Source organism: Fundulus heteroclitus, unplaced genomic scaffold (genome assembly GCF_011125445.2).
Source record: "Fundulus heteroclitus isolate FHET01 unplaced genomic scaffold, MU-UCD_Fhet_4.1 scaffold_47, whole genome shotgun sequence".
NCBI classification, from domain to species: Eukaryota; Metazoa; Chordata; class Actinopteri; order Cyprinodontiformes; family Fundulidae; genus Fundulus; species Fundulus heteroclitus.
The window spans coordinates 2,944,308-2,965,724 of NW_023396890.1; the positions used below are offsets into that span (position 1 = coordinate 2,944,308).

General features: G+C 41.9%; 1 protein-coding gene across 7 annotated transcripts; it reads left to right on the forward strand.

The window, feature by feature from the left end:
- Window positions 1–572: 572 nt before the first annotated feature.
- si:ch1073-416j23.1 (rac GTPase-activating protein 1) lies at window positions 573–20,222 on the forward strand. 7 transcript variants are annotated; one of them, XM_036132118.1, is made up of 10 exons: window positions 573–708; window positions 7,529–7,632; window positions 7,713–7,915; window positions 7,993–8,132; window positions 12,529–12,604; window positions 12,677–12,730; window positions 12,974–13,072; window positions 14,668–14,812; window positions 18,332–18,456; window positions 19,916–20,222. In XM_036132118.1, the coding sequence occupies exons 2-10, from the start codon at window positions 7,542–7,544 to the stop codon at window positions 20,057–20,059; spliced, it is 1,077 nt and encodes a 358-aa protein (XP_035988011.1). In that variant the 5' UTR covers window positions 573–708; window positions 7,529–7,541; the 3' UTR covers window positions 20,060–20,222. The 7 variants fall into 7 exon arrangements, with proteins under 7 accessions (XP_035988011.1, XP_035988015.1, XP_035988014.1 ...); XM_036132122.1 differs by having other exon boundaries at window positions 12,529–12,601; XM_036132121.1 differs by having other exon boundaries at window positions 12,532–12,604.
- The last annotated feature ends 1,195 nt before the right edge of the window (window positions 20,223–21,417 follow it).

Below are 21,417 nucleotides of genomic sequence, written 5' to 3' on the forward strand. Positions count from 1 at the left end.
GTGCTGGTTCCCAACAGAACCGTTTGTTTCCACTGTGGAGTTCTGATGAGAACTCGCCCACCACCCTGCCCTCTGACCACCGAACACCAGCAGTGTTTGAATCATAATCTGAAAGTCTTCTCATATTTCAGATTCAGCAGCATGTTTGATATTGTCTTCAAAATATTCAACCTCTGCAAATGTCATCCACAGAAATGTCCACCTTTTATTTCCATCTATTTGGACCCTGAACAGACTGATCATGAAGTGCTTCCACTGCCCCCTAGTGGCCCAGAGAGCAGCTGCAGCATCAGGCCTCAGCCTGGCTCTAGCGGTGCTCTCCTCCTCTTTTGGTGAGTTTTTCTCTCTCAGAACCAATCCAGGGCCATGGGGTAAAGTTCGGTTTCCGTCACTTGGAAAATGAGAGCAAAAATAGATCCAATTGGTTCCGTTTCGACATTTTATTCCAGGTATTAAACAGAAGCCACTCTCAACCAATTGAATCTGGCAGAGCAGGGATATTAGCCAATCAGAAGGAGAGTAGGGCGGGTCTTAGCGGACATCAGCCAGTCTGACGGTGTTCCGTCATTTTAACGTTTGATTGGAAGAAAACTTTAAACTGGCCACAGATGGCGTGAATGAAAGTAATGAAAGTAATGGTGAAAGGTTTCCTTTGGATATAAGCGAACCGGAAAGTGGAGCGGAGAACTTCTGAGAACAGCTTCCTCGGTAAGTGTGTCTATAGAAGCTCCTGCGGCTAAATTAACGAGTTATTTCCACCTGGGCCACCTCACCTGTCGCCACCTCACCTGTCAGCCTTTATTCCCTCCACCAGTTTAGCTGATTAGCGCCGGCGACCAACCAGGTGTCTCATCGGGGTTTGCTGTTACGTTTTTATTTAAAACAGGAAGAAGCTCAGGCTGTCTTTCTCTGCTTAAAGAAGGTATTCCATATAAAATTATTGAAAGGAAAGGGGATTTGGAGTATGTAGCAATTGAAATATGGGTAGAAGACAAGGTAATATTGATTATAAATTTTTACAATCCTAGTAAGAAGCTTGAGATAAGTAAACTTGACGAGATGGATATGAAAGGAAATATTATTTGGTGTGGACATTTTAATGCCCATCATTCATTATGGGAAAGTGAAAAAGTTGATTATAATGGTAAAGTTTTAGAAGATTTTTAGATAGTAATAATCTTGTATGTTTGAATAATGGTAAGAAGACAAGAATTGATATTAATTCAGGTAAGGAATCTGTATTGGATTTAACATTTGTTTCTAGTTGTTTAGCTCCATTATGTGATTTGGAAGTTAAAAATAATTCTTGTGGTAGTCATCATTACATTATGACCAGCAATTTAAGGATCGGTCAGGTACAGAGTCCTGAAATGATAGGAGGAAAGCGGATATTTGGGAAAGCAAATTGGGAAAAATGTAATAACTTACGTGAAGGTAAAATTTTAAATGTTCAGAATGATTTGAGTATTGAAAGTATGAATCAAGAGATCAGTCAGTGTATTTTAGTAGCTGCTGAGGAGTCTATTCCAAAGACATCAGGGAGAAATAGGAGAAAGTTCCATGGTGGAACGATGAGTGTAAAAAAGTAATCAGAGAAAGAAATAGAGCTTTTAAATTAGTTAAAAGGTCTCATAATTTTCAACATTTAATTGAATATAAAAAATCCCAGGCAAAAGTAAGAAGAACAATAAGAACAGCAGCAAAAAGAGCATATTGGAGAGATTTATGTGACAAAATTGGTAATAGTACAAAGATAGGGGAAGTTTGGGGAATGATAAAAAAAAAAATGGGAGGAGATAGAAGAGAATGGAGTTATCCGATAATTAATAAAAACAATATTGTAGCAGTAACTGACAGGGAGAAGGCTGATATTTTAGTAAGTACGTTTGGGGAGATTCATAGTGGGAAAAACTTGTCAGTTAATGAAATACAGGGAAGAGAGAAAACTAAAAGGGAAAATGCTGAAAGTTTAAGAAGGAAGGAGAGTAATTCTCATTATTTGATGAATTATCCTTTTCTCTATTGGAGAACTGAAAAGAGCTTTGGGTAGAACTGAGAATAATGCTCCAGGTAAAGATGAAGTGTGTTATATTATGCTAAGACATGTGAGTGATGATGTTTTAAATAAATTATTAATTGTGTACAGTAAGATTTGGAAAGAGGGGAGATTGCTGTGTAAATGGAAAGAAGCCATTGTTATTCCGATAAAGAAATCTGGGAAAGATCATAGTAATCCTGGAAACTACAGACCGATTGCTTTAACATCTAATATGTGTAAATTGATGGAAAGGATGGTGAATGAGAGATTAATATAATATTTGGAGTCAACAAATAGAATCTGTATTATGTTTAGAAGATGATATTAGAAAAGCTCAGATTAATAAGGAAACTGTAGTTGCTGTGTTTATTGATGTGGAAAAAGCGTATGATATGCTATGGAGAGAAGGGCTAATAATTAAATGACATCAGATGGGGATAGGAGGTAATATGTTTAATTGGTTATGAGACTTTGTATGTGATAGAACTATTAAAGTCAAAATAGGACCTCATGTTTCACAATCTCGTAAAATAGAAAATGGAACTCCTCAAGGATGTGTGGTAAGTCCAACATTATTCTCAGTTATGATTAATGTCATTTTTAAGGACTTATCGATTAGTTTTGGCAGATCACTCTTTGCTGATGATGGAGCATTATGCAAAAGGGGAAGAAATATAGAACATCTTATTTTAAAGCTCCAGGAAGGCATAGATAAAGTGGGTAAGTGGGGGATAGAGTGGGGTTTTAAATTTTCTACTGAGAAGACAAAAGTAATGTTTTTTAGAAATAATAAAAAAATGGGGTTGATTAAAAAGTTGTATTTATATGGGAATGAGTTAGAAAGGTTGATTGTTTTCGTTCTTTGGGAGTGGTTTTTGATAAGAAACTAACTTGGGGAAATCATATAGAACATGTTATTGAGAAAAGTAAAAAGGTTCTTACCATTATGAGGTGTTTAGCAGGGTTAACATGGGGTGCAAGTTTTGAATCACTTAAAAATGTGTATGTATCACTAATTCGGTCACAAATAGATTATGGGAGTGTGGTATATGGTGCAGCGGCTAAAAGTAGGTTAAAAAAATTAGATGTTATTCAAGCTAAAGCATTAAGAATTTGTTTAGGGGGAGTTAAATCAACTCCAGTATGTGCTTTACAAGTAGAATCAGGAGAAATGCCATTATGTATCAGAAGACAACAGATAATGGTTAATTACTGGATACATTTAAAAGGACATAATGAAGATCTTCCAGTTAAGAAAGTATTAGAAAGTTGTTGGGAAAGAGGAAAGGGTTTAATAGTTTTGGATGGATTGGGAATGATAGACCAAAAACATTTAATGTATATAACAAATAATTCAGTCTAGCAGTATTGTGGCCTTTAAGACCTACATGGAAATATATTAATATAGATAGATCATTATTAAATATTAAGAAAGGAAATATGACAGATATCTGCCATGAATTTTAATAATCAAATACAGATTAAATATAATTATTTGCAAATTTATACTGATGGTTCGGAAAATCCAAAACATGAAGCAACTATTGTAGCAGTAGTGATTCCTGAATTAAAAATTAATATTTCAAAAAGAACATCTAATTATCTTAGTATATATGCAGTTGAATTATGTGCTATATTATTAGCTTTAGAATGGGTGGAGAATACTAATATAAATAAAATAATAATTTCTAGTGATTCATTATCTGCATTATTAAGTATAGAAAACGGATGTACAAATAATCATAAAAATATATTATATGAGATCATGTCTGTTCACAGAATATGTGAACAAAATAAAAATGTAATATTATTTTGGACTCCTGCTCATGTAGGTATTTTGGGAAATGAAAGAGCAGATAGGTTGACTAAGGAGGCTATTAAAAAAGAAGACATTGATATGTCAGTAAAGTTATAAAAATCTGAAGGCAAAAGTATAGTTTGGACAGAAAGTAAGAAGATATGGAAAATTAGATGGGATAATGAAATAAATGGAAGGCAGTTGTATAGGATACAAAAAACAGTTGATGTAACAAGGATTAGAGGAATAAATAGGAGGGAGGAGATAATCATAAATAGAATAAGAACCGGTCACAGTTTATTAAATGACACTCTTTTTAAGATGGGGAAACATCTTCCTGGTTTTTGTAGTAGGTGTAGAAATATAAAAACAATGGAATACGCTTTTATTAGTTGCATAAAATATGTAAATCATTAACATTATTAAACATTATTAAAAACAGAATTAGGTGTTAATAGGGAATTGAAATTTGAGAATGTGGTTGAAAAGTTAAATAGTGTTGAGGGGAAGAAGATTTTTCGTTAGTTTTTTTTTTAATTCTGGGATCATGATGAGGATTTGAAGGAAATATATTAGGAACCAATAGATGGCAGTAATGCAACAACAATGGATGCAAGCTGCCGTTAAAACCTAAAGAAGAAAAAGAACAGCTCAGGCTAACGCTTTTTTCTTGAAGGGTCGGATATATGGACCGTTGACGGTGGTGTTGAGAATAAACGGAGGCTTGGCTGAGAGAAACGGACACGCAGGCGTGTTAATAATATGTCACCAAATTCCACCTCCTCTTTACCTGTGAAACAGCATCAGAACCGAAGCACCTGCAGTCATGGCCGACCGTGTTTAAGCAGAAAGTTCACACCTGGTCTGTAGTCGACCTGAGCTTCCCCTCAGGATGCCTGAGCCTCTGGTTGACCTGATCAGGGCTAGAAACTAGAACTCTGTCAGTATCAAACATGCACCTGTAGCATGGCTGGCCAGTATGAAACACTAAACCGCACAAAATGAATACAAAGCTACACATCTATAGTCATTCATTTGTATGATAAAATTATAAACTGTCAAACTAGCAAATAGCTAGAAAAACTATTCAATTTGAACATGTTAAAGGAAAATGGTTTTGAATCATTTCCCGTTGTCTTCAGTATTTCAGTAGTGTAATTCTCCTTTTATTGTAATTTTATTTATAAGCACCTTAAGATCACCCTATGGATAAACATGGTACTAAATAAAATAATAAAAAGACAAATGGCAAATACTTTGAACTTGCATTCACTTAGACAGATATAAAGTCAGAAATTTACTAAAGACAAGGTTGTGGTTGGCCTGAATGTGACAGGGAGCCAGATAGTTGATGTAGAGGTGGGAAGTAGATGATGTAATGATGCAAGCTACTGTCTTTTGTTCTAGCTGCACTTTATGGAGGTTTTCTGGGGGACAGGAAGGGAAGGAACCAGTTTGCAGCATCAAGTTCTCCATTCTCACTTTTGACAAATATGAAAGTTAACCAGGTAATGTTCTGGGTGTGGAAAGTGAAGGAGATGATGGAGAGGGATGACGCCAAGGCTGTGAAGCTGAAAGGTGGGAGACAGACAGGAATTGTCCATATTTTTAAACTGTCAGATTTGGTTAAAGCCGACTTTGCACAATAAGCAGGTGTAATGTGGCATGTCGTCCACGGCCCCGGGAATATATGGGCTGACTAGAGGAATGTTCAGTCAAATTGATTATTTGTGCTTTAAGCCCCGTTCAGGGGGAAGTTTAACGTTTGTTGATGAAGTAGTTTGTTTTCACGCTGCTGGTGTCAAAGCCTCCGATGAATTTACTCCGATGAATTTATTTAATTTTAGTAAAGGCAGGCATCATGTCTTTGAGAAGAGCATCTGCAGAACCAGATGCTGCAGATTCTTTCTAGGAACTAGTTAGGAGCAGTTTCTGTCCTGTTTGTGGACTTCAGCCCTTCCTGAGGAGATTCTTTGAAATAGAATATCAGTGAAGGTCAGATAAATGGATCAGTCAGAACCAGATGAGGGTGAGAGCAGTTCTGAGAATAAAGTTGATGTGGTCCAAAACACAGACAACTGGATCGCTGCTTGACTTAAAAGGCACAGTTATACGATCTCAAAAGGGTCTGAATTTATCTCCGCTGGTACTGAAGTTTTTAGAGGAAATAATAGTCGTGTGTCCTCTGGGTGTCACCTGCAGAAAGAATTTACCCATCCAGAAAATGTAGGGCCAGTGGGGCCTGATGTCGCTGTGGAGCTCTATGTTCACAATAATCGTTCTTTATAGAGTAATATTGTAAAAAAAAAACAGATTCCCTTATCAATAAAATTCTGTTATAAACATTTCTGTCTATATATATCTAAATCTGCCAGAAGACTAACAAGCTCAGCAGTTAAATCCTCCTGAGACGTCTTGATATTGGAGCCGGTCCACCAACGTTTGTTTAAATATTGAACATCTGGAATCTCACTGAGCATGCTCAGTACGCTCTCAGTAGACATAGTGGGGCACAAATCCTACAGCCCCACTGTCAGATCGTCCAATCAGAACGCTGGAAATGCAGACGTTGCGTTTATGTTCTGCTGGATAGTGTAGGACAATCTAGTGTTGGTTGTTCTTGTTGACTCATTGAAGGATTGATGTGAATATTTTCTGTTCCATAAATTAACTTTATTAGTGAGCCTTCGTCTGTAATTTTATCTATAAAAATTAAATTACATGTAGCTTAAATAAATAGGCATTTCTAGTGTGGTTTATGCTAATTCATCTGTTTCATTTAAAATTGATCAGTCAGGTTGTTCTAATCACAGAAAAATGAGCTGCTGCTCAAAGCTGACTTTTTGTACTGAACTTTTTAAACAGCGCCCCCATCTCTTATGGGACAATATTACAAAATAATTCAAAGAACACCACAAAAGAAGAATAAGAGAAGTGAATTTAGTCGTTCTGAGCAGACCCAGTTGTTTTCTGGGTATTTACAGCAGACATGCGTTGAGGTTTGCCATTAGAACTAGTTTTTACTAGAACCTGGTTCCAAAGTTCTTCCTGAGACAACCTGACCCATTTTGTTCAGGTGGACTGGACTTGCAGCTGGACCAGTCCACAGATAACTTCTTTGTTTCCAGTGAAAGAACATTGTTGGTGGATTCTCTAAGAATCCATTTGGGTTATCTATCATATTTTATAGAAGATGGACGATGAAAGGAATCTTCTGAACAAAGATCCAGTTTGGCTCTTTGCAGGTTTCAGTTTTAAAGCTGTTTAATGATAATGATACATTAGTTATTCTGCTTCTTGCTCTGAATCGGATCCTTTCAGTTCTGTTTCTAATTGAATCAGGGATCCAGAATGGAGCCACTCAAACACTCAAAGCAGGATCAGAGTTTGCTGGGATCTGTTCTGGTGGACTGGATCCAAGGTTCTTCTGGCTTTCTAAAGGTCTGTCAGAGACTCTCTCTGGACTTCCCTCAGGTTCTTGTACTTGACCGTGACTTGATGTTGGCACTGAGGGGAAACTGGACTAGACGTGGAAATGGTTTCAGTTCAACTTATTCTTTCCAGCAGAGTAATTATAGCTGCAAAGCTGGATCCAGTTCCTGATGGAGGATTCAGTTGGTTCCTCTACTTTGCCTTTATATTTGGGTCTATGTATGTGCTGTGACACGATCCATGTCTGCTTTGTCCCCCAGCTTTTCCCAGGTGATGGGGGACCCTCGGCCCTTGATGGAACAGCTGCTGGCTCTGGTTCAGCAGAGGATCAATATAGAAGAGAGCAGCATGGCTGTAGAGCGAGGTAATGTGACCATTCCCTGTTCTGGTGAAGTGGGCTGGTTCTGAGGCAGCCTTGTTCTGATGACTCTGGTTTCCCTGCAGAGTTCTGTGAAGTGGTGAAGAACTTTGAGGCAGTGAGGAAGAGCTGGCAGCAAGCAGAGCTGGAGCTGAAGAAGCACAAAGAGCTGCTGGTGAAGTCTGACGTGGCCAAAGCTACTCTAGAGATCAAACTCAAACATGCTCGGAACCAGCTGGACGTGGAGATGAAGAAGCGATACAAGATGGAGGCTGACTACCATTATCTGGTGAGAAATGAGTCTGTGCAGGAGGTTAAATGGAGACATGGAGGGGACTCTGATGGCTCTGACTCCTCTGCTTGCAGAAGAGGCAGATGCAGCTCATGTGTGACATCGTGGTCCAGGACAGGAAATCCAGCGCCTGTCTGAATGATGAGCAAAAATCCCTCTTGGCCACATTGGAGCACCGAGGAGGCAACACCACACTTCATAGAAACAGCAAGCGGTAAACCAGCCAATCACAGGGCAGGGTCGGGGCACAGCAGGCAATCACAGGACAGCGCGGTGAAAGATGAATATGTCTAACTTTCTAAAGTCTCCAGATTAAAAGTGAAAACATTGAGGGGGATTACAAAGCTAAATTAACTAATGAATATGTTTAGATATGATCAGTTAATGTGTTACATGTGTGTTACAAACACATAGATGGTTAATCATAAGCAAAGTTGGGCTTATAAAAGGTAGAGTTGGAAATTTTCTGGAAATGTAGGAAAGAAACGCCAAAGTCCCTTTTTGAACAACTGCGCCAGACCGTCTTACCTGCTCTTCAAGGGGATCGCGTGATAAAATCTTCCAAATCCACTCGGGTCTTATTACTTTCTACTGAGTACTTCCTCTTCTACTCATTCACATGGACGTGGTTCACTTCTTGTGACTCTCAGCCATGTTCAAGGTCTACGGAGAGAGCAGCGGCGCGACAATGAACGGCTAACACCAAAGCTAACCGCTAAGCTAACCGGATACATAAACACTAGGAGTGAGCAGCCAGAAAGTGAAAACTCAGAAGGAGCGATCATGCATACTGGCGTTACGTGAACGCGTCAGAATAATGGCATTTGGGACAATCAATGGCTAAAGTGATACTCCTGGAACTGGAGGGACAGAGGGGGGGTGGGGGAGCAGGACATGACATGAAGGCATCTGATTGGTTCTTTCCATTCGGATTGAATGGCAGAGATTGGTTTTTACAGGCCTGTGGTTCCCAGAGAGATCAAAATTTTTACCCTCCTTTTTGTGAATACGCTATGTATGTACTACTGTCAGGATGGAAGTACGATTTCACCCAGTATAACAAAAAGTGTTCAATTTTGTTCATATAGCATCAATTCACATCACATCATCTCAAGGTTCTTTCCAGAGTCAGCTTCCATCAGATCCTCCAGGTTGGTGAGAAAGTTTCCTCTCTAAGGAAACCCAGCAGGTTGCATCAAGTCTCTCCAAGCAGCATTCACTCCTCCTGAAAGAGCGTAGAGCCACAGTGGACAGTCGTCTGCATTGTTGATGGCTTTGCAGCAATCCCTCATACTGAGCATGCATGAAGCGACAGTGGAGAGGAAAACTCCCCTTTAACAGGGAGGAGAACCTCCAGCAGAACCAGAACCAGGCTCAGTGTGAACGCTCATCTGCCTCCACCCACTGGGGCTTAGAGAAGACAGAGCAGAGACACAGAAAGCTCAGAAGCTCACATTGACCCAGGAGTACTTTCTATGTTAGAGAAGACAGAGCAGAGACACAGAAAGCACAGAAGCTCACATTGATCCAGCAATCTGTTCTACATTAGATGGTGGTAGCGGGTGATCTGTCTTCTCTGGATGATGTCACAGTTAACAGAACGCCAGACCAGGTGTACCTTCTATGAAGAAAAAAGAGAGAGAGCAAAAAGTTAAAAGCTGAAATGACAACAGTCATTTCAATGTAATACAAACTGGAGAACAGTGGAACTCAGCAGAGAGAGAGAAATAGACCCTGATGTCCTCCAGCAGCCTAAGCCTATAGCAGCATAACTATAGAGGTAGCTCAGGGTAACATGAGCCACTCTGACTAGAAGCTTTGTCACAAAGGAAAGTTTTAAGATTAGTCTTAAAAGTAGACGGGGTGTCTGCCTCACGGACCAAAACTGGGAGTTGGTTCCACAGGAGAGGAGCCTGATAGCTAAAGGATCTGCCTCCCATTCTACTTTTAGAGACTCTAGGAACCACCAGCAGACCTGCAGTCTGAGAGCGAAGTGCTCTGTTAGGAACATACGGGGTAATCAGAGCTCTGATATATGATGGAGCTTGATTATTAAGGGCTTTATACGTTAGAAGGAGAATTTTAAATTCTATTCTTGATTTAACAGGAAGCCAATGAAGGGAAGCTAAAATTGGAGACATATGATCCCTCTTGTTGATTTTCATCAGAACTCTTGCTGCAGCATTTTGGATCAGCTGAAGGCTTTGAACTGCATTTTGTGGACTTCCTGATAGTAAAGAATTACAATAGTCCAGCCTTGAAGTAACAAATGCATGGACTAGTTTTTCAGCATCACTCCTGGACAGAATGTTTCTAATTTTGGCGATATTCCGGAGGTGAAAAAAGGAAACTCTTTGGAGTTGTAATCTTTGGACTCTGGTCCAAAGATTACAACTTCTGTTAGTTCAGTTTTCTCCACCTTTTTCTTTCTCCATTTCATGTCGGTCATTTTGCTAAATCCAGGCGATCCCAGTAAAATGCTGACAGGTGAGAGCGCATTAATATAAAAAAGTAGTGAAATGACTGGTGAGTAAAAATAAATAAGCAAATCAAAATAGTGAAGTAAAATAAGGTGTGTTCATATATTTTAATGCTGTGTGACAATCAGTTTGGCTAAGATCATTACCACCACTACTCTTGAAAGAAAGCGTTACGCTGAGCGAGGGGTCTTACTCTGATGAATTTCTCTGTCGTCTCCTTCCTCAGTCGCTCTGAAGCTCCGACTCCTTGGTGGAGTTTTAGGCTCAGATAGCAGCTCTGAGAGCCTCTGAGGATCTTGGTGAATACGGCCCTGATATTTATCCAGTGAATTATTTTATCCTTAAAAACATTAAGACATTCTTGCATTTACATTGTTTATATTTTTTGTCTTATTTTTATTTCTAATAATTTCTTTGTTTTTATACTAGCCTTTCTCACTATATTCAGAGTTAATGCCACACAGTAATGATCAGTAGCAGCAGGGGGAAACCCCCTCACTGGGTCTGGGAGCCTGGGCAGGACCAGTAGACGGGGCCATAGAAGGCTCCCCTGAGCTGCCCCGGACCGGGCTGTACCGGCTGTGTTGGACAGGATGGTCTGTGTGTCTGAGTCAGTTCCCACCAGGCAGATCGAGTGGCCAACACTGAAGCGGTGTTTCAGCCAGAGCTGTTTTCCTGACATCATTTGTCATGGAGGGCCTGGCAGTGCGGCATCATCACTGCAAGGATTTGTTGCTGTTCGCTGCAACAAATCCATTTAATTGATATTGTGGTGAACTGGTCTGTAGTGATTCCTTTTAATGAACAGATTGCACAGTGCAGGGCTGTTGGCAGACCTCTGAACTCCTTTAATGGTCCCAGAATGAATCACCTGAAGTTTGAGCAGTTGTGCCTGCAGGAGCATTGAGGCTTGCTGTGCATCAACAGCTACTGGACGTCCCCTTTTTGTCTGGGCCAGGTTCCACGGGGTCTTTAAGCTGCCTCTGTGCTTTTTGCTGGTCAAGCCACAGTTTCCGGTTATTGTTATACGTCTGATGCTCCTGTGTTTACAGCAGTTCTGAGTGTTTTTATGCCTCATTTAGGAGTGACTCCAGCTCACCATCTATGAAGTTCCTCCTTCCTCCAGGTGTGATCCTTCTGGCTCTCACCTGGAGGGCCTGGCTACATCTGTCTGCATATTGGAGTGCGTTCCAGTGGAGGACTCTTGTGTTGCCGTAATTCTACAATGACTGGAATGTGCCAAGGAGAAAAGTTTGGCCCCAGTCACCATTTCATACATGTGGAACTTGTATTAGAAATCCACACAAGTCTCTGTGCATGAGGGACCTTTGCAGAATCAGAACAGATTCTGATCTGATCTACCCTTTGGATGTTGTCCAGTTTTATCTCAGATGAGTCGCATGCCAAGGTCGACTGTATCAGACAGAAGAGGTCAAGCATAGAGAACGCTGGGGAGTCAGCTGTGTCCAGGAAGTGGGTTCTGACTGTTTGGGAAATGAGTCGTTCTGAGCCGAACTCTGATAACACAAGTGATGTTTATGTGCAGTTACATGGAGAGATTAAAACTGGATGAGCTTCCAGAACCAACAGCAGACACGATGACGGAGAACCATGTTTTAATTCTCCAGAGTCCTGAAGTTCACGTGCAAAGACCGAGTTCAGGTTGCAGAAGAATCTCTGACTTGGTCAGGATCTTTGAGTTTTTATTGTTCCACTGATTCGCAGCTCAGTCTCAATCCTCCTCGGTCAACCTGGACAGCAGGTAGGGATCAACTTCCAGAATCACTTTCTGCAGCGTTCTCCTTGGATCCAGGCTGGAATAACTGTGTTCCTTGGATTCTGCTTTAAAGTGCGTTCTCACGTTTTGAGTTCCTGAAGTCCAAAGTGTGAGAGGTGAGAAGGTGAGTTCTGCAGGTAACGTCAGCTCCTGTCTCTAATCAGCCTCCACCCATAAACTGGTTCCGGTGGAGTCAGGGCGCAGAAAAACAAACCATGAGGTAGAACCACAGTTAATGCTGCTGGTTTCCAAACAGAACAACTTTACTCAGATGAGATGTAGTTCCCAGCTCTGAGGTCCAAAAAGGTCTGACTGAGCCAGCTGCCAGTGATCAGGTTAAACGTGTCTCCCAGCAGGCTGTCGGTGATCGACGAGTCGTCCTTCCTGTCTCACTCTGACATCAGCTACGATCGTACTGACGACGACGTGGTAAGACGAATACGGACCCAACCGCCCAGCTGGGTCAGCTCTCTCTGACAGAACCTTGTCTTCACGTTTCAGGACTTGGACACAGCGATGATCAAACCTCTGAGGTCTCGAGCCCGAGAGCGGAGGGTGAGTCCTGTTCGGTAGTAAATCAGTGATCCTGATGTCTAGAACACATCTTTGAAGACGACTGTCCTTCAAACATCTGACGAGTTTCTGGTGTCAGTTGCTCACTTTCTGTTTTCGTTCTCCTGATGTTCTCCTGTCCTCATCCTGCACTCTCATGATGGATTCTCTTTAGGTTATTGTCCTGTCGGTGAACTCAGTTTTACTCGTTTCTTTCTCTGTCCTCTTGCTGCTTCCTGTCTGAAGCGCTCTTCCATGGGCCCGGGGGTTGGAGGTCCATTTGTGAAGCGGAGCAGAAGTGGAAATGTGTCTGCAGAGCTTCATGAGAAGAACATGGTTGAGAAGGTAAGAAGAACCTAAATTGGTCTGTTTTTCTGCTTGATGATAAATGGTTGATTCTTAAAGATTTAAACTCAGACTGGAAAAGAACTTCCTGAACACCAGAACTCATGAAAGCTCTCGTCCTGTTCAGCAGAACAAAGAGCATTGGCACTGACTGGACAGAACCAGCTTCTAGCTGTTGTGAATTGGTGCTATATGGAGTTTCTCCTCTCTGCTCGCTTTGCTCTGACTGCGGGCGGCTTTCAGGATGAGGCAGCAGCTGCCTGTGAGACGGCGCTGAGGGAAAATAGGAAGAGGCAGACAGTAGAGAACCATTGGGGCTTTCGCTGAACTTGCTCATAAGTCACTAGATTTGTTGACGGGTTGTGTTTTTAGAAAATGTTCATGGGAAGAATCTCTCAAAATATTTTTCATGAAATGTTCTGTCCTCAGTCTCAGTTCATTAAATGCAGCTGTGTTTAGGACATGCTCTTTATTGTTTGTGGAATAGTTTTGTTTTTACATGAGAATCTAGAGAGGTTGAGTTTGGGCTGGAAACTGTCAGCTGTAGCCACCCTGCCAGTGAAGCGCAGCACACCATGATTCAGTCTGATCCATTTATCCTTCTAGGCAACGCCAGGCTGCACATGTCAAGTCCACTGCTGTGACAAAATGACACCATAAGCAGCTGGACTGTCCATAAACGGTAGTCGCAGGCAGCTCACCCATTGCTTCTGTTCCCTAGCCTAGCAATACGCCATTATGCTCAACCAGGCAACCCTAAAACTTATAGGCAGTAACTGACTGGAGCTCTTTCAGCACCTGTGGCATCTCTGCATCTGGGGCCAGTTTGTCCCCAATAGACCGCGGCAGTTGGATCATCTGCAGCAGCAAAATTTTCATTTTATTTCTATAGTGCCAGTTCACAACACATTATTATCTCAGTCTCTTTCCAAAGTCAGCTTCCATCAGATCCTCCAGGTTGGTGAGAAAGTTTCCTCTCTAAGGAAACCCAGCAGGTTGCATCAAGTCTCTCCAAGCAGCATTCACTCCTCCTGAAAGAGCGTAGAGCCACAGTGGACAGTCGTCTGCATTGTTGATGGCTTTGCAGCAATCCCTCATACTGAGCATGCATGAAGCGACAGTGGAGAGGAAAACTCCCCTTTAACAGGGAGGAGAACCTCCAGCAGAACCAGAACCAGGCTCAGTGTGAACGCTCATCTGCCTCCACCCACTGGGGCTTAGAGAAGACAGAGCAGAGACACAGAAAGCTCAGAAGCTCACATTGACCCAGGAGTACTTTCTATGTTAGAGAAGACAGAGCAGAGACACAGAAAGCACAGAAGCTCACGTTGACCCAGGAGTACTTTCTATGTTAGAGAGTAATGGCAAATGGTGTCACAACTAACAGAACCAGGTTCTGACCAGAACATGCAGAAAATGGATTTAGTTGAAGGAATCCAACAGATGAACTGGGCTCTGATTCACAGGCACCACAAGGTTTTACAGCTACGTATCAGATTAACGTTGTTTCTGTGGGCTCTGTGTTCTGAATAAACTAACAGAACCCAGCTGGAAAATGTTGGTTCTGACTGATCTGAGAGCTCTGTCTCTCTCAGGAGGTAGAGTCCACTGTGAAGGCATCCGTGACCACTCCACATAGAGGACAGATCCACATGGTTCTGGGAATTACACAGGAGAGTCCAGAAGACCCGGTTCGATCAGTCACCCAGGAATGTGCCATCTCAGTCGGGGGAGGAGGAGGTGAGATGTTCTTTCTACATTTGGGTCACATCTTTAGATGTTGAGAAGGCGCTATGCCCACAGCTGCAGATTCTAGCATTGTATGAGAATTATTAGAATTGGATGTGTTTGTCTGCTGAAATTCCTTCAGATTACATTTATTGTGATTCTTGGCCCTTATTAACAAGTAGAACATCCGGAACCGCAGTAAACCCAGATTCTCTAAACTGACCTCTACCCATCAACTAGCTGCTGTAATGTTAGTTTTCCAACTGGTGGGTTCTGGACCAGCAGAAGAGTGCATTAAAATGTTGTGCATGAAAACAACCAGCAGCATTTGTGGAGGAGAGGAACTGTTCTAGTCAAAAACTGTGTAGTTAAAGATGACTGTGGCAGAACTCAACATTGTAGTCCAAGAAAAGCGTAAATAAAGGATTCTAAGCAGCTGTTGTTTATGTGAAACATTTTGACCAATCATGGAGCTGTGAATATTTCCCAGTAATCTTTGGCTCCAATAGTTAGTTAATGGTTTCTGGGAAGCACATCTGGAAAGTGCCTAGAAAACAGAGTTATCTCTAACTGGCAGCTAAGTGTTGTCTATCAATTATCTATTTGTCTCACTCTGAGTTCTCCTACTGTTCTCCAGTTTGCATTGTTTATTTCAGCTTTTAACTTTGTTAAAAAGCTCTGTTACTCACTATTTTAAGTTATTTAATGTTTAATAAATAACTCTCTGTGTGTTGGGTATTGTCCAGTGAATATCAGACCAATCAGCTGATATCAGAAAGGAATGATTCAAGCACTGGCGATCTTTTAAAAGCAAACTCTGCACACACATAGAATAAAGGAGTGACAACTTCTCTTAAAGTTCAAGAATTTATTAACAGAAATAAAATTAACATCACTATAGAATGCTGTTTATTTGAATTAACACTATATTTTAATCAACAAATCCCCTCTACTAGGGTAGTGAAACTTAACTAAAACTACAAAGCAAAATGAAGATAAAAGAAACTATGTACACACAAAGAAAGAGACAAAATAATAATGGTTGATCATCATCAGAATAATTCGTTAAAGAACCAAAGTTCGTATTAAAAAAGGTAGAATGAGGTTAAAGCATCTTAACTAATTCAGAACATCTGGTATGTGATTTAACCCATTCACAATGCAAATCCTAAGTTAAAGAATGATTTGCTCAGTAACATCAGTAAACTTTAGAATGCTTGATTTTATTAATGCAATTATTTCTCTAGGAAGCTAGGGGTCTCTGTAGCGATCGGCCACTAAATGGGTTAATCCTGAAGTTATACAAAAACATCGACATTAATGCGAAAACACTCGTAGAACTATCGAGCAATGGCGACGTGAAATGAAACAAACTTTATGTTTGAAACAAACCGTAGTTGAATGGTAGCCCAAATGATAATGGCACAGGAAACCAATAGCATTAGGCTAGCGGACATTCGGCGCTAATTTTAAAAAGCTTAGGCTTTATTTTGGTCATAATGAGCAGAGCGGATAACACAAACATTATCCTATCAATGCGTAAAACCCTTATGGAAATAATTGTTATAACCGTAAAACACACTCTAATTACATTAACATGGTTTCGAAAAATGCTAACGGGAGCTATGTCGGTTAGTTCCACATGTTTTAAAAACGCCATGAAAACGCATTAAGTAAACCATTCTAAATAAACCATTTAACTTTCCCTGTTTTTCTCTACCAAACCTGCCATTGCCTCTGTGTCAGTTCGGTTCACTTTGGGGATCCAGTTGAAGCAGTTGAATTACTCCAAGGCAAAGCTGGTTGTCTGATCAGCAGCATGCGGCTGGTGGGCGGTTATGCGACTAGCCGAAAGGTGACGGTTGGAAGCAGCTCTGGTAGCTGCTCTCGTGAGTCTTTGTGCCGGTTGCAGTGGGCGATTTCAGATCAGCTTGGCCTGGCCGCAGGCGAGGAGACCGCTCCGCGCCGTTTCCAGTCAACTTTCCTGCAACAGCTGAGCCTTGCCAAAATCACAAGGCTGGTTCCGGCATAGATGGATTCTTGTAGTTGGAGTTTCCCCTCCCTATTCTGCGTAGCAGCCAAAAATGAGAAATATTGTCTGTGGGAAGCAAGCCTTTAGACAGTAAGACGCCCTGCTTACGAGGTCTTTGCTTACAACTCAGTCTGAATTTTCCTCATGGTTTGATGGCACAACAACTTTGTCATTTCTCTCTTCATAGAAGGTACACCTGGTCTGGTGTTCTGTTAGCTGTGACATCATCAGGGGAGGCAGATCATCCTCTATTACCATCTAACATAGAAAGTACTCCTGGGTCAATGTGAGCTTCTGTGCTTTCTGTGTCTCTGCTCTGTCTTCTCTACCATAGAAAGTACTCCTGGGTCAATGTGAGCTTCTGAGCTTTCTGTGTCTCTGCTCTGTCTTCTCTAAGCTCCAGTGGGTGGAGGCAGATGAGCGTTCACACTGAGCCTGGTTCTGGTTCTGCTGGAGGTTCTCCTCCCTGTTAAAGGGGAGTTTTCCTCTCCACTGTGGCTTCATGCATGCTCAGTATGAGGGATTGCTGCAAAGCCATCAACAATGCAGACGACTGTCCACTGTGGCTCTACGCTCTTTCAGGAGGAGTGAATGCTGCTTGGAGAGACTTGATGCAACCTGCTGGGTTTCCTTAGAGAGGAAACTTTCTCACCAACCTGGAGGATCTGATGGAAGCTGACTGTAGAAAGAACCTTGAGATGACGTGTTGTGAACTGGCACTATAGAAATAAAAATTAATCAAACACAGTATCATCAATCAGGATCTTGGCAGATTCAGCATTTCCAAACTCCACTTCAGGAAAGTCCCACATACTGTTTTGACAGAACATTAATTCTTTGTGAGCTTCATAACAACGTCCCTTTTATTCTACTGCAAGGTTGGTGTCACAGAAACACAACAACCAGTTAATTAGCCTGTTTGGACCATAGGTAGCAGCTGTTGTTGCAAAGGATGATTCATAAATACCTAGGTTCAGAATCCAGTTTTTGCTAGTGACCCAAATTGCTAAATATTGGTACGCCTCATAATGACTTATTGTTCACTGAATATTAAACAAGGACAGATCTGGTTCTGATCCTCAGCACTTTGAATCTGATCAGCTAAACTGGTTTCTGCAAACAAAAGCAACAGATGCTTTAATGGAGAAACTGTTTAATCCTGATGGATCTCTAGTCTTCCTTAAAGAAATCAGCTCAGTGCTGCACAATTTTACACGTGTTGATGATCTCCATTAAATGATCATTGAAACTCAGGACTAGCCTGAAAGTGCACGGCAACGAGGCTCAGTAGCTTTCCTTCCTGGTGAATTCTGGCACATTTGATCAGAACTACAGGTTTGGTCTACGTCCTTCACCTGATCTGCTCTGTCCTGTCTGTAACTCACCTGTGATCCTGCTGGAACACAGAATAAACAGCTGATGGAAAAGTGATCGTCTGTCTGTCTTTCTGCTGGTGAGAAGCAGCTTCTGGTCTCTGACTGATCCTTCCTTCTCCTTAGATAAGACGTCCTTGTGGAGTTCTAACAACGAGGCCTTGGTGGCGCTTGATGTTCCTGTGAAGGACCGAGACATTTCAGCTATCGCTCCACAGAAGATCTCCGCACATGTGTTTCTGTCTAAAACGGTACAGAAGCTTTACCAGACCTGGGATCTTATTTATAAAACTGTGTGTAGAATCCATACTAAAGGAGTACGTATGCCAAAAAAATACAGATTTATAAAACAATGCACATGCCACTTCCCATTATAGATCACAGCTGTACCTGGTTCTGCCCTCCACACCCAGATTCAACCTTAAATGGTCGATGCGACGCACCTCATGGATGTTACTGTAATTAAAATGGGTCAGCTGATTGGTTTTTCAACTAAAACTGAAAAACAAATCAGAGGTTTAAAGCACATGTTCACATTAAAAGAATATTAATAGTGAATAGTAAACCTGATTGCAGTTTTTAAATCTGAATGAACGCCTCACACTGAGCTCATCTCAGGTGGTGCATTCAGCTCAACAATCTATGGAGGGCGGGAGACCAGGGCTAATTTCCCCGCCGATGACAAAGCTCCATCTTCCCACAGAACCGACCTTCCACCGCATTTGTCTGTCTACAGCAATTAGTAATTTCCTCACACCTTATCACAATAATCTGTTACCAAATTTTTCTGACCTTAAGGCGCACTAAATATTCTTACCAAGTGTGTAATATCACGCCGCCCCTTCACGTACGCAGCTCTCTGAACAATGAGTGAGCCTTTATTTATAATTTTAAGTATACAAATTTAATTGCATTTGGCTTATATAAACTGGATTTTCTAGTGTGTTGGTTTATGCTAATTTATGTTTTTAATGTAAAATTGATCAAAGTCAGGTTGTATTAATTACAGAAAATGTGTTGCTGCTAATAGGTGTTGACTATTTGTGCCCCACTTATCATGCCAGAGACGCCACTGGTTGGGAAGACTTTATTTAAGATGGAAGTTGGCTTATGGCCATTTTTAAAAATGCATTTATGTGAAAGGTCCTTTTGTTTATTTAAGTGTCACCACTGTGAATAACACCAGGGTTTTCAATCGTTAAGACTACCGTCTGATAATGAGTGAAATTGAATGTCTGAGGAATCAAAATGCAGTTTGGCTGCAATTCAGCACCATGCGGGTCACTAGTTCTCCTGTCTACAAAACGAGAGTACTCCTGGGTCAGAGTTGCCGTGACCTCCGCACATTTTCCTGTCAATTTCTTCTTTTTTGGGGGGGGGGGGGATTTTCGCAGCTCTAGTGGCTCGCTTTTTTTTATGAAAGTAGGCTGACAGGAAGGGGTTGGAAGAGGGGGAGAGACATGCGGCAAAGGACCGGGTCGGATTCGAACCCGGGTCGGCCGCGTCGAGGACTAAGGCCTACATACATGGGTCGCTCTACCCGCTACGCTACGATCGCGCCCCCTGTCAATTTCTTTTTAAAATAGATCCCAACCTTTTGGGTGGAAAGTGACGTACGCAAGTTTCTGACCCCAATATGTGTGTTAGCAAGCTTTAGAGGCTTCCAGGGGTCTTATTTCTGTTTCTGACCATCCTGTGGCTTCCTTCCAGGTGATCCGGACAGAGACATGCGTGCCGTGTGGAAAGAGGATTCGCTTTGGGAAGATGGCTGTGAAGTGCAGGAACTGTCGCCTGGCTGCTCATCCAGAGTGCCGACAGAAGTTCCCAAATGGCTGCTCTCAGGGGCGGTCCTAGCCTGCTGGGCGCCCTGGGCCAACAATACCCCCTCCACCCGCTTCGGCATCACAAACAAATAAAGATAGAGATACTTTTAATGTATAAAATAAAAAAAATTTACACAGATGACATAAAAAACAAGGCATTTCTAAAATCTACCAATAAAAAGCATTTATGGAAATATGTATAATGTCTTATCCGTCATTAAATAAGTGACTATTAACTACACTATTGCTTTTTAACCAAGAAATGCAGATTAAATTGTACAACAGCTTAAATGTAGGGGCCTCCTACCTTTTATTAGTGGAAAGGTAGGAGAAGCTGCCCTCGCCCAACAGATCAAATGCGAGAAAGAAACCCGTGTAAAATTACAGCTAATTCTATTGTTAGAGACCTGTTTAAGGGTTTATTGAAAAAAATAGACTTAAAACCGCTTCTTTTCTGAAGCCGTAAAGTCATGGATCTCACTGTAATTAGACACTGGCATCCTTTTTCACCTTCACACACAAGATCAATCTTGAGAGAAACAAGCACAAAATAAGCCCAACGAGTAAATAACCACACTGTAACACTAAGGTTGCTTCTAATCATCACAACTGCAGGTCTTTAGCTGCCATTTATACACACCTGGACTTTTCCTGCTCGTAAAATAGTTTTCAGGGGTTGGACTGTGCTAGCCCCCCCCCCCCCCCACCCACCACCACCCTTTTTTTTGGCTCAGTTTTAAAGCACTTGAAAGTAACGTGCAACAACACATTTGAGCAGGCGGAGGCAGGCTCTGGGTGTCTTTCACAGCCCTGTTCTCACCCCTGCCACCCGGAGTCTGAGGCCTGGAGGAGGAGCGGGCCACCTGGTCCGGGGTCTTGGCTGGCGGTGGACGTTTGGTCTGGGGGATCAACTGGGACTGGTGCTTTTGCTCTCCCTGGAATGCAGGGGGGCCTAGGTATGGAGGGGGGTGGGGGTAGAACCTCAGGGTTTGTGGGGCGGGGTCTGGTTGGTTAGCTCATTCAGTTCATGGTGGCCCCATCTCTAGGTGAGAGGGCCTGTGGGTCATCTGGGATTGGGGTGGGGGGTTAGAACCAGAGCATAGACCGGGTAGGTCGGGTTGTGGTGGTCCCCCCTCCCTCCATCTTGATATTAGGGTTCACTTTACAGGTCTGGGGGCTGGATACCCCCCTGGGGTGCTGGTATCTGGACCTGGCAACATAGGATGTGTGTCTGCAACCACTATTGAGCATTTTTGTTATGGATGAACCTCACAGACACAAGGTCACTCTCTCAAACTCCTACAGGTGGATCCAGGTATTTACAGATTCCCTTCTATCCAGAAAACCCCTGTTATTATCTTTAGCTGTCACTTTCTACATGTCGTATTA

Bases quoted from the DNA above. Each gene is read 5' to 3' on its own strand.
- si:ch1073-416j23.1 (XM_036132118.1), top strand. From the start codon at position 7,542: ATGGGGGACCCTCGGCCCTTGATGGAACAGCTGCTGGCTCTGGTTCAG. The intron at 7,633-7,712 runs GTAATGTGACCA...GTTTCCCTGCAG, and splicing joins CAGCATGGCTGTAGAGCGAG to AGTTCTGTGAAGTGGTGAAG. The intron at 12,605-12,676 runs GTAAGACGAATA...TTCACGTTTCAG, and splicing joins ATCGTACTGACGACGACGTG to GACTTGGACACAGCGATGAT.